This window comes from Palaemon carinicauda, unplaced genomic scaffold, assembly GCF_036898095.1.
Source record: "Palaemon carinicauda isolate YSFRI2023 unplaced genomic scaffold, ASM3689809v2 scaffold3924, whole genome shotgun sequence".
Classification (NCBI taxonomy): Eukaryota; Metazoa; Arthropoda; class Malacostraca; order Decapoda; family Palaemonidae; genus Palaemon; species Palaemon carinicauda.
In genome coordinates this window covers 1-14,285 of record NW_027171592.1, presented here as the reverse complement: position 1 = coordinate 14,285, position 14,285 = coordinate 1, and the positions used below count along the sequence as shown (strand labels likewise).

Here is a 14,285-nt window from a genome sequence, read left to right as displayed (position 1 = left end):
ATTATAAACTATTAATACTTATTAATTACTATTTATTATTACTTACTAATTACTATTATTATCATTACTTCCTATTATTATTATTCATTATTATTAATTACTAATTAATTTTACTAATTATCATTATTATTTACTAATCATTATTATTCATTATTATTAATTACTAAACATTATTATTATGTTTATTATTACTAATTATTATTACTACTTATTATTTACTAACTATTATAAACTATTAATACTTATTAATTATTATTATTAATTACTAATTAATTTTACTAATTATCATTATTATTATTAATTACTAATTATTATTAATTATTATTAATAATTATTATCTATTACAAATTATTATTAATAACTATTTATCAATCATTGTTATTTATCATTATTATTATTATCATTATTATTATTATTATTATTATCAATTATTAGCAATTATTTCTATTAATATTTTTATTATTTAGGCTAGTATAATTTGTCAGTTATTATCATCATCATCATTATTATTAGTATTTCTTATTCAATATTATGATAATTATTATGATTACGATTATGATTTGCCTATTATTACTATTATTATTATTACTTTCATTATTTAGTATTACCATTATGATTATAATTATTAATATAACTATTACTATTACAGTACTATTATTATTATTATTATCATCATCATTAATATTATTATTATTATTATTATTATTATTATTATTATTATTATTATTATTATTATTATTATCATTGCTGTCCTATTATTATTATTATTATTATTATTATTATTATTATTATCATTTAGACAAGCAATTACTTTTCCCTGCAATTAAATATTCCAAATAAAACTTAAACGAATTTACCTACACATTTACCCAAATACAGAAACAAGCAAAAACAGGGATAATTTTTCCTGGAATCCTTTTTCAAGGAGACATTTACTTTAACTACTTATTCAGCCATTGTCCAGTCAACACTTAGCACTTGATCCTACCAATACTAAACATTAAAACAACTCTCTCCTTCCTAACCTAACCTAATCTAGTGCTCATCCGGAGAGGAGTTGGCCTAACATTAACAAAAACCTTTTTCTTATTTTAAAACTCACTTAGGCCAGAATACAAAGTTAAACTGGATGACACCAGAATACCGACAGGGGAACAAAACCAATTTAATTCAGAGGTCATGATCTAATACTTTGTTAATACAGGTTAAGTTCAAATATGTAAATATTCTGTGGCTTAAAACTCTTTTCAGTACCTTAGTAGGCTATCCTAAAAAGCCCACATCACATATACATCCAAAAAAATTGTTTTAACACATTTTACTAAGTCAAATATATCCCAAAACTACTCACCAATGAATGAATTAATTCTCGTAGATCAATTCACTTCACTATACCGCGTAAAAACACCGCAAAACTTAATATAAATAAAACTTTAGAAACGTCTGAGGAAGTAGTTTAAGAACTTCACTCAGACGATTTGTTTTGGATGACGTCACTGGACAAGGATTCTAAACAGAGAGAGCCAAGGACTATCAAGTGTAACAGAGTCTTCTATTGATACAACAGCGTCTTCTATTGGTAAGTCAACGTTGTTTTTATTAGTATAAATGAGAGTGATTTTTAAGTTTCCTTTTGCCATCAAAGTAAATATCATGCAAGGTGTGGATGAATCCAGGCAGATAGTTCATCCTTTGACCACCCTGATCACAATCATGTGAAATAAGGTACGGTATATGCCTACGACAGGGAATAAAAGTGTGTATGACCTGCATCTAACTCCAGTATGATCATTCAAATTCCCTACGATCTGTAGACCATCCAGGAAACTAACTAACTACTTATAAGGGCCCGTTATTCTTGGCTCGGCGAGTGTGTGTGTGTGTGTGTCAGGCGTTACTAGTCCACAATAGAACAAAGGCCTCAGCCAGGTCTTTCCATCCGATTCAGTTCACACTTCCTGTATCCGGATATTTTCTTATTTCGTAAATTCATCGTCTTCTCTTCCTTCCCCTTCTTTCTTGCAATCGTTAGAGACCCATATATATATATATATATATATATTGAATAAGTATGACCACAACCTAAAAAGTTGGCTAAGTTTAGCGAGTAATTTGCCAATATAAAACCTCACCAAACTTCAATCCGACATTGAAGTTAAACCTACTGACCACTATGAGAGAGAGAGAGAGAGAGAGAGAGAGAGAGAGAGAGACTTTCAAATGCACACACAAGTTTCTTGTCCATTTAAACCCCAACGAAACATTCTGTGGATTATCCAGGATAATTTGGCTCAGCAATAGGACGTTCTACCTCTCTCTCTCTCTCTCTCTCTCTCTCTCTCTCTCTCTCTCTCTTCTCTCTTAGTGGTAACTCACCCATCGTAAGACTACTCTCGGTCAGGAACACCTTAAAGTCTTTAGTTTTTTTTACATAACTATTTGTTGTCTCGGCCTATTTATGAAGTATAGTATGTGAGAGAGAGAGAGAGAGAGAGAGAGAGAGAGAGCATTTAAAATATAACGCATTCTAGTTTCAAGTGTCACATGTTACAGAAGGAAAATATGACTCCTAAGACACTTTCTACTTATTATATAACTTACACCACAGATACTTTAAACCAATTACTTTATAGGAGTTTTACTTATGCAAGAGGTTATATAAAAGTCACACCTACACATTCTAAAGATCACATTCACACACACATACACACACAAGCACACACACACTACTTATCATGCCTCTATGTTAATGCGTTGTGTGACTTTGTGGGTATTTTAGCAAAGAAACATCTTTGCCTAGCAATCTGCTGGACGAGGATTCGAGACACACTCAGGTTGGATAGAATCCTGTAGTATCTGAAACATCACCATCCTTGTGAGCTAAGGATGGCGGGGGGGGGGGAGGTTTGGGGGAGCCTATAGGTCTACCTGTTGAGGCATCAGCAGCCATTACCTGGCTCTCCCTGGTCACAGATTGGATGGGAGGCGCTAGGGTGCTGATCATATGATTACTACTACTACTACTACTACTACTACTACTACTACTACTACTACTACTACTAAAACAGTGGTTGGAAAAACATGATGCTATAAGCCCAAGGGCTCCAACAAGGTAAAATAGACCAGTGAGGAAAGGAAATATATATATTACAAGAAAAGTAATGAAAAACTAAAATTGAGAGAGAGAGAGAGAGAGAGAGAGGAGAGAGAGAGAGAGAGAGAGAATTAAGCAACTCGTGAGCATATCACTTAGTCTAGACTACATAAGAAATATTTATTTTAATGCTACTGTTCTGAAAATATTTTATTTTTCCTTATTTCCTTTCCTTACTGGGCTATTTTCCCTGTTGGGGTTCCTGGGCTTATAGCATCCTGCTTTTCCAACTATAGTTTAATATAGATAATAATAAACAAAACCTCCTGAAGACAAATAATTACATAGTAAATATTGTAAAGTAAAACTCTGTCTATAATTTCCGTTGCTTTTTTTTTTACAATAGTATATATACGTTCTTTTCTTTTTTTTTAACGGAGGAATTCTGGCATATTTGAATCATGTATATAAGGAGAGAGAGAGAGAGAGAGAGAGAGAGAGAGAGAGAGAGAGAAAGCACCCAGCGAGTCAAAGGAGTTCTCGTTTCCGAGTCCAATCGTTCGATTTCATTTAGCGTCGGCTTCGTTTACAATTTAGTTTTAAATCTGTAAATCATAACTTTATTTAAGTAACTTGTGCTTTATTTTTGTTTATGTCTAAGTTAATTGATTTGAATAATGGCTATTTTACTATTAAAAACGTTCACAATGAAAACTACTTATGCAGAGTCGAAGTTAGAATGAAAGACATTCGAACACCAAATATGTCTACTTCGCGATTAGGATAAAGTAAATGTATTTGCATTTTATAATGTCGGGGAAATAATACAAATAATATAATGAAAATGACAATAAATGACACATTATAAATAATACAAATAATATAATGAAAATGACAATAAATGACACATTATAAACAAAATAAAACTAATTGATATTTCAAAAAATAAATGATTCGAGTGACAGATGAGCAGCGTTGCCAAATCTCCTCCAAACAACTTGATTTCCCTTACTAATATTGATACTGGATTAGACATTCTATTTACATTTGGCAACAAGTGAAGATCATCAAAACAATGTTTTAAATATGATAGGGAATACATGGAATAAAATCTCTCTCTCTCTCTCTCTCTCTCTCTCTCTCTCTCTCTCTCTCTCATTCGATATCTCTTTTCCTCTTATTCCTTTGTTCTTTAATACCAATATCCTTTGCCTATGGGTATATATGAAATGTAATTGTGTGTTCATGCATGGATATAGGGACAAATCTGAGAGAGAGAGAGAGAGAGAGAGAGAGAGAGAGAGAGAGAGAGAGAATAAGTTCGAGTTTAATCCTATACAATAGACCAAAGTCCATGAAATTAACTCTATTTCCACCATGACGTAAGGTAGCTTCCCCCTTCGGCCTCTACTCTAAAATCGAGAGTCATGATAATGAAATAAGTCTTTATTATAATGAAATAAGTCTTTATTATAATGAAATAAGTCTTTATTATAATGAAATAAGTCTTTATTATAATGAAATAAGTCTTTATTATAATGAAATAAGTCTATCATTATAAAATCATGATCTGCCCATGACATGATGCCATTAAACCGAAGGGAGTTGAGAGCAGGGTTGACTAGGCCTATTTCTACCAGACACCATTCCTCTCCCTCTTTCTTCTCCAAAAATCTTCAACATAATTTGACCTAATATTAATTCCTCCAACAAATTTCTCCAACATTCTATCAGTTCTCTTATAATCTACCTCCAACAGTCAATCTCCAACAATCTTTCGTCAGTCTCGTCCAGTCACCCAACACTTCCACAATTTACATCACAATTTCATAACTAGATCTCTCTCTCTCTCTCTCTCTCTCTCTCTCTCTCTCTCTCTCTCTATAAGGGTGATTATTTCCTTTGTCCTTTAAGTAATGATATATATCTTTTTGACGGAAGAATTTTCGTAGAGAGAGAGAGAGAGAGAGAGAGAGAGAGAGAGAGAGAGAGATTATTATTATTATTTTTATTAATATTATTATTATTTCCTAAGCTATAACCCTAGCTGGAAAAGCAGGATGCTATAAGCCCATGGGCTCCAACAGCGAAAATAGCTCAGTGAGGAAAGGAAACAAGGAAAAATATAAAATTTGAGAACAATAACATTAAAATAAATATTTCCTAAACAGTATAAAAACTGTAACAAAACGAAAAGAAGAGAAGATAGAATAGTGTACCCGAGTGGACCCTCAAGCAAGAGAACTCTGACTCAAGACAGTGGAAGGCCATGGTACAGAGGCTATTGTGGTATCATGTAGTCCCATGTAGCTATGAATAAAGGGCAGTCTCTACCTAGCACCCAAGCCATCAAGACCTGTCTTTTAATCACTGCAACCTCTTGCATATTATATCATGGTGGCAGCGTGGTAACGCACCCCACGCCATTCCATCAACAAACCCGGACCATAGAGACACTTTACATACCTCTCCTGTCCGTAATAACTGAGAAGAGGACTCATAATCAGCCAGAGTTTATTACCAGCGGCTGCAGAAGACGCCATTTTCACCCAACAGCAACCAGAAAAAGACTGTCATACCGGCCCAGATAACAACCATACATAACTTATATAGTCAGGATATGGCATAGAATGGACATTAGTGCACCGTGATTACAGTGAGAATAGTGAAGAAAGTTGTGAATAGATTACTTACAAGTATTTTGGCCATTGTTATCCGCGCACTAATTCACAAAATGAGCCAAACAACAACGTACATTCAGCAGTGTAAACAAAACTGAAAACCGTGCCGGCTACCAGTGACAAATTTTTGTAGTGATTTCCATACTCTCATTATATGTCTCTTTGTGAACCGTAAACTGTGTTGTTAATCCAATCACTATCTATCTATTGTGTAACACTCGAAACCAAATCCAATCATGGCCCAGCCTAAATGCCCAAGTATGGACTGGGCTCACCAGCCCCTGGCAGAGTCGTTTCGTGCATTCAAGGCGCGCATGAACTTATACCTCGAAGACCAGGAAGTCACAGACCCGGGCAAGCAAGCAACTAAAATTAAAATTGCCCTCGGCGATGAGGGCATGAGGCGTATCTTGGCGAGCGGCCTCACTGAACAGGAGCAACGTGTGCCGCAGAACATATGGAGGCTTATTGAAAGTGAGGTTGATGCAACGGTGAAAATAAATTTCCGAGTTCACCGCCTCGAATTTGCAAATACCAAACAGAAACCTGCTGAAACAATCAGTCAATTCCTGGCCAGACTCCGTGAAAAAGCGACAAAGTGCGAGTTTGAAGACAGAGAACTCAACGAACGACTTATCGAAATGACCATACTACGAACACAATTCGAAGAATTTCGGAAAGAACTCCTAACTAAACCGAAGGGCTATGCTGTGAGCAACGTTCTAGAGAGAGGTCGGGAATACGAGGCCATTGCGGCCTCCACGGCATCATTACGCTCCATACAGATGAGCTCTGAGAACACAAGTACAAGCCATACCAACGTGGATGCAATTCGAAGGGAAAGCAACGAGCCACGGAACAAACTACAAACCACGGACAATCCCTGCTGGAACTGTGGGCTTAGCCATCCCATAAGGTCTTGCCCCGCTTACAATGACAGATGCAGTGGTTGTGGCATCAAGGGGCACTGGAAAAAGATGTGCCGCAAAACTGATGGAGGCAGAACAATGCCAGGAGACAACATGCAGCAGACACAACGTCAGAGCAAGACAAGAGGGCGCTTCTACCGACGGCCGAATCGGGCTCCTAACCACAGGCAACACGAAGTCATGGTTAATGAAAACCCTAATCTTGATGAAGAAACAGATTATATGCCAAACTTCGACATGATAACGATATCCGACATAGGAGTGGCACCGAAACGAGAAGCATTCTCAAAGCTCATGGTCAAGCATGAAAACCCCCCAGCCTATGGGCCCCTGAAACTCAAAATCGACACAGGTTCCGGTGGCAATACGCTGCCCTTGCGGACATACAAGCAAATGTTTGGTGATGCACCCACCAGCCTCGTACTATCCCCAGAACCGTCAGTAAGACTAACATCATACAGTGGCGACAATATTCCCTGCCTAGGGTCACTAATGCTCAGCGTCCGCAAACTCAGCAACCCAGCATTTTCGCAAGAAAAGTTCTTCGTGGTTGATGTGTCTGGTCCAGCCATACTTGGCCTTCCCTCATGCCAAAAACTTGGTATTGTGGATATCAATGTCAACGACGTTACTGGAATACCTGAGCAGCCAGCCAACAAGGCCCTATTAGGTCAGTCGAACAACTAAAAGCGCAATTCCCAGCACAGTTTGACTGTATCGGCAAACTAAAAGAGCCCGCAATGCTCCACCTCAAGGATGACGCGATACCTTTCTGTGATCCGCCCCGTAAGGTGAGTATCCACCTGAAGCCCCGCATCAAGTCCGAGCTTGACACTATGGAGAAAGAGGGGGTTATCAGACGTGTAACGGCACACACAGACTGGTGTAGCAGCCTTGTGTATGTCACAAAACCCGATGGAAGCCTACGGATCTGCCTGGACCCCAAGCGGCTCAACCAAAACCTCAAAAGATGTCCCCACAAGATTCCCACTCTAGAAGAGATCAACCCGGTATTCTCCAAAGCGAAAGTGTTCTCCAAGCTAGACGCCAAAGCAGGCTACTGGAGTATACCGCTACACGAGGACTCACAACTACTGACAACGTTCCGAACACCACACGGCCGGTATTGTTGGACAAGGCTACCATTCGGGCTGAATGTAAGCCAGGACATATTTCAAGCCAGGATGGACTCCATCATCGAGAATCTCCCAGGTGTTGTTGGCATCGCTGATGACGTGGCAATATGTGGGAAAGACCAGTCGGAACACGACAAAAACCTGATGGGGTTCATGCAGCGTGCAGCCCAACACGGACTCAGCCTAAACTCGAAGAAATGCTCCATTTCAAAACCAGAAATCGAGTTTTTCGGAACACGCTATACCAGCAAGGGCATGATGCCAGACCCGTCAAAGGTACACGACCTGCATAGCATGCCGTCACCCTCCAATAAAGAGGAACTACAGAGATTCCTGGGAGTAATGACTTACCTCAGCCCCTATGTACCACATTACTCAGCTCAGTCACAAAGACTTCGAGATCTGGTCAAGGAAGATGTGCCCTTCCAATGGGAAGAAGACCATGAATCCACCTATCAACACCTGAAACGCCAAATAGTCCCATCAAGCACGCTGTCTTACTATGACCCAACTCGACCCGTGACTCTTGAAGTCGATGCATCGCAAAAAGGCCTCGGGGCGGCCCTCATCCAAGACGGGAAGGTAATAGCCTTCGCCAGCAAAGCCCTGACACCAACGCAGGCAAATTACAGCAATATCGAGCGAGAGGCCCTTGGACTAGTACACGGCGTGCAACGATTTCATACCTACCTATACGGAAGAGACTTCGAAGCTGTCACTGACCACAAACCCCTCGTTAATATCTGGGAGAAGCCACTGATCAGTGCCCCACCTAGACTACAACGTCTCTTCTTGAAACTGCAGGGGTATGACATGAGGGTCAAGTACAAGGAAGGACGAACCCTTGTACTTTCCGACGCCCTATCACGCCTTCCTAACCCACAAAATGACAAGGAAATCCCTTTGGATACACGAGTGGACGGACTGGAACTAGATGACATCGATGTGATATCAGTTGCACTCATAAAATTTGGTCCCCAGATTTTGGAAGAGGTCCGCCATAGGTCTGACACCGACCCAGTGCTGCGCACTCTCAAGCATACTATCATCGAGGGTTGGCCTACCTCAGTAAAAGGCTGTCACCCCGATATCCGCCAGTTTTTCTCATACAGAGAATGCCTTGCCGTGGAAGACGGAGTCATATTCAAAGGGCGACAAGTTATCATCCCCAAAGAGGTCAGAGGCCGTATACTGGACCAGCTCCACCGGTCCCACCAAGGGATCACAAAAACACAAGCCCTGGCACGGGAGTGTGTATTCTGGCCCAACATTGCAAAGGATATAGAGGACAAGGTCAGGGCATGTGACATATGCCAGAAGTACCAGCCCCAGCAAAGTCCTAGTGAAACCACGCATCATGACATTCCCCCAATGCCCTGGTTCAAAGTCGCTTCGGACATCTTCCAAATTGGCCACAAGACATATCTGATCACAACTGATTATTTCACAAAATTCCCGATAGTCACCGAACTAAAAAACCTGTCATCCGAAAGTGTGGCCAATCACCTCAAATTCCTGTGTTCGCTGTTCGGATGCCCCAAGACCCTGGTCTCAGACAACGGACCTCAATACACGGGAGCAGCCATGAGGGACTTCACAAAAGCCTGGGGTATTGAGCACATCACATCAAGCCCACATTACCCTCAGTCCAATGGCCTCGCGGAGCGCGCAGTTGGAACATGCAAGGCGATTATCAAAAAATGCCTTGAGACAGGTGGTGATATGCATACTGCATTACTCCACTTACGGGCCACCCCGATCGACAATAAGACAACCAGCCCCGCAGAGCTCATGTTTGGTCGCAAGGTGACCACTGACCTACCAGGCAGATACGAACCACATCTCGCACACATCACGACCCGCAACCACCTCCAGGACCGCCTAGGACCAAATCGGACACAACGGCACTTCACAGACCTCCAACCCGAACAACCAGTCCGAATATTCGACAAGGCCTGCCACACATGGGTGCCAGGCAGAGTGGTACGTAAGTCAGAAGAACCCCAATCATACATTGTGGAAGCCCAAAACGGAGCGTGCCTCAGGAGGAACCGGTCCCACATCCGTCCGACACCGCTCGCGACAAACACAGAACCGCCCAACACCCGGCAGCAGGCTCCAACATCATCAGCACAGCCTCCACCACGACCCGCCGATATATCGCTGCCGCCACCTAGTGAGACCGAAATAACCCACCAAAGACCCGCAACTAGTGATAACACTACAGACCCGACAGCGGTGTATACCAAGTCAGGCCGGCTGGTGAAAACCCCATCCAGATATATTGAAAGTAACGCGGTCACATACCGTAAATTCCCATAAAGTGTTAAGTTAAATATTAATATACAACTCCTCCCCCCTCGTTTCATGACCGAAAATTCTGAGAGGTCGTTACCAGAGTTTGAAACTCAAGAAAAGTTATCAGTCTCAGGACTGATAAGTGATTCAGAATAATGAATTTTATTTGAAAATTTACGAGTCTCGGACTGGAGAACAGGCTCCATTTCGAACACTCGTTACATGTGTATCAGGTTTCCATTTTGTTTTAATATATTTTGGGTGTTGTTGTTCTTTGCATCAAAAAAAAAAAAAAAAAATATATAATTTGCCACTTATTTTCATATTTATGACTGCCCTGCTGTAACCAACACTATTCGGACCAAAGTCCGCAAAGATAATAGCTATTATGTTTATATTACTATCCACAATCACAAATTGTACTATGCATGTTTATTGTGAAGGGATGAAAACAATGGAATACATTTGAATATGGAACTTTCATCGTTTATTTCTTTGTACTTATATGCCAGATTAGTTATTATGTGTAATCAATGCTTTGTATGTGATAAGGGGGATGTGGTATCATGTAGTCCCATGTAGCTATGAATAAAGGGCAGTCTCTACCTAGCACCCAAGCCATCAAGACCTGTCTTTTAATCACTGCAACCTCTTGCATATTATATCAGCTATGGCACTACCCAAGAATAGAGAATAGTGTTTTGATTTTGGAATGTCTTTCTCCTACACCATAGCTAAAGAGTCTCTCTCTTCTACCCTTACCAAGAGGAAAGTAGCCACTGAACAATTACAGTGCAGTAGTTAACCCTTTGAGAGAGAAGAATTGTTTGGTAATCTCAGTGTTGTCAGGTGAATGAGGACAGAGGAGAACCTGTAAAGAATAGGCCACACTATTTGGTGTCTGTGTAGGCAAAGGGAAAGTGAACCGTAACCAGAGAGAAGGATCCAATTTAGTACAGTCTGGCCAGTCAAAGGACCCCATAAATCTCTATCGGTAGTATCTCGACGGGTGGCAGAGGCTCTGGCCAACCTACTACCTATAAAACTGTAGACATTCGAACACGAAATATGTCTATTTCACCTTTAACATGTGAGATTTCTAGACGCTAAGAAGTCGATTTGAACATTTATATAGAGTTGAAAATTTGCATTTTATAAAGTAGGAGAAACGATACAGATACTATAAAGAAAATAGCAATAAATGACACATTATAAACAAAATAGAAATATAGACGTTTCATAAATCGAATGAGTCTAGTGACAGTGAGCAAGCAGCGTTGCCAAATCTCCTCCTGACAAAATCATTCCCCTTAATAACACTGATACTGCATTGGAAGTTCCATTTACATTTGGCACATGCGACGCTAATCAAAGACTATGCTGTAACATTATGGAATATCAATTATAATTCTCTCTCTCTCTCTCTCTCTCTCTCTCTCTCTCTCTCTCTCTCTCTCTCTCTCTCTCTTAGTAAATCTACTGTTACTGATATGGTATCATTACCGAACCAGTTCCAGTACAAGTACCAGTACTAGTACTAGTAGTAGTACTAGTATTAATATTAGTATTTGTATTTATATTTTTATTGATACTGGTACAGGTACGGGTATTGGTACTGGTTCTGATACTGATAACCAGTACCAGGAGCAGTACCAGTACCAGTGTACTAGTACTAGTAACAGTACTGGCACTGGTATTTGTACTGATACTAGTACTGGTATTGGTACTAGTAATAGTATTAGTTTTGGTATTAGCATTAGTACAAATACTGGTATCAGTACCAGTACCAGTACTAGTACTTGTCCTATTAATAGTAATAGTACTAGTATTACTATTACTATTGGTATTGATACTGGTATTGGTTTCAGAACTAGTACCAGTTCTAAACTAGTACTAGTACTGGTACCAGTGACCACTATCAGTACAAGTACCAGTAGCTGAACCAGTTCTAGTACCAGCACTGGAACTGGTACCAGTACTGGACCAGTACAAGTACTAGTACTAATACTATTACCATTACTAGTACTAGTAGTAGTACTGGTACAGGTTTCAGTACCAGTTATAGTACAAGTATTAGTACTACTGCTGGTATCAGTGACCAGTACAAGTACCAGTAGGTAAACCAGTTTTAGTACCAGTACTGGTACTGGTTCTGGGACTGGTACTGATACCAGTACCGATACTGGAACTGGTACCAGTACCAGTACTGGACCAATGCAAGTACTAGTACTAGTACTAATATTATTACCACCACTATTACTAGTACAGGTGCTGGTACTGTATACTGGTAATGTGTATTGGTATCAGTATCAGTACTGGTAGTGGGTTGTACTGGACTGATACCAGTACCACTGCCAGTACCAGTATCAGTACTAGTACTAATACAGATTCTAAAATCTTGCTTTGCTTCAGAATTGCTTGATTTAAATCTCTCTCTCTCTCTCTCAAGTATTGTATTGTTTTGACTGTCGTTGTTTTCAGTGTTGTTTCGACTGTCGTTTTCGACTGTCGTTTTCGACTGTCGTTTTCGACTGTCGTTGTTTTCAGTATTGTTTCGACTGTCGTTGTTTTCAGTGTTGTTTCGACTGTCGTTTTCATTGACGTTGTTTTCAGTGTATTTTCGACTGTCGTCGTTTTCAGTGTTGTTTCGACTGTTGTTGTTTTCAGTGTTGTTTCGATTGTTGTTGTTTTCAGTGTCGTTGTTTTCAGTGTTGTTTCGACTGTCGTTGTTTTCAGTGTTGTTTCGACTGTTGTTGTTTTCAGTGTTGTTTCGACTGTTGTTGTTTTCAGTGTCGTTGTTTTCAGTGTTGTTTCGACTGTCGTTGTTTTCAGTGTTGTTTCGACTGTTGTTGTTTTCAGTGTTGTTTCGACTGTTGTTTTCAGTGTCGTTGTTTTCAGTGTTGTTTCGACTGTCGTTTTCAGTGTTGTTTCGACTGTCGTTTTCATTGATGTTGTTTTCAGTGTATTTTCGACTGTCGTCGTTTTCAGTGTTGTTTCGACTGTTGTTGTTTTCAGTGTTGTTTCGACTGTTGTTGTTTTCAGTGTTGTTTCGACTGTCGTTGTTTTCAGTGTTGTTTCGACTGTCGTTTTCAGTGTCGTTGTTTTCAGTGTTGTTTCGACTGTCGTTGTTTTCAGTGTTGTTTCGACTGTCGTTGTTTTCAGTGTTGTTTCGACTGTCGTTGTTTTCAGTGTTGCTTCGACTGTCGTTGTTTTCAGTGTCGCTTTCAGTGTTGTTTCGACTGTCGTTGTTTTCAGTGTTGTTTCGACTGTTGTTGTTTTCAGTGTTGTTTTTACTATTGTTGTTTTATGTTGTTGCTACTGTTATTTTTTAGTGTTATTTCTACTAGTGTTGCTATCTTTTTTTATAATGTTATTTTCAGTTATGATTCTACGGTTGTTGTTGTTTCTAGTGTTGTTGTTTTTGGTGTTGTTGGTACTGTTGTTACATTCAGTGTTGTTTCTACTGTTGTTGCTATCATTGTTGTTTCTACTGTTCTTTTCATTGTTGTTTGTACTGTTGATTTCGGTGTTTCTACAGTTGTTTTTGTATTGATTTTACTGTTATTGTTTTCAATGTTTTTCTACTGTTGTTAACATTGCTGTTTCTACTAGCAATGTATTTATTGAAGTTGTTGCCTCAAATAATACGTTTCTATGTTGTTGCTACTGCTGTTATTTTATATTTTGTTGTTCTTGTCGCTGTTGTTTTCTATGTTGTTGCTTCTAATGTTGTTGTTGTTAATTTCATTCCTAATGATATTTTGTTAAAACTGATAATGAAATTAAGATTAAGATTTCCTATCTTTAACTGAAAGTCCGCTGTGTTCGAACGCTCAAATGGAATTGACTTCATCTTCATATATGACATTTATCTATTACCCAAGTAACATAAATTAAGTCTTGTAATATTTAATTAAAACTATTAACTTCTTTTCATAAAATAAATAACAGTTGAATAGCAAATGAGCTATATGAGAACTACTTATGTCAAATCGAAGTCAAAATCAAAGACATTCGAACGCAAATAGAACAATATGGTTGCTACACTGATGCCAAATCGTCACTCGAACGAATGCTCAAATGGATTTGACTTCGTCTTCATTTGTTACATTTATATAAAACAATTGTGATCTAAAGCGAGTCTATT

At 39.0% G+C, this 14,285-nt stretch overlaps 1 protein-coding gene across 1 annotated transcript; it reads right to left on the bottom strand.

Moving 5' to 3' along the window:
* Nucleotides 1-12,266: 12,266 nt before the first annotated feature.
* LOC137636800 (uncharacterized protein DDB_G0287625-like) lies at nt 12,267-13,404 on the bottom strand (the record flags this gene model as incomplete). Its single annotated transcript, XM_068369164.1, has 1 exon — nt 12,267-13,404. A coding segment is annotated over one exon (1,138 nt), but the record flags the coding sequence as incomplete, so codon positions are not given.
* Between the last annotated feature and the right edge of the window lie 881 nt (nt 13,405-14,285).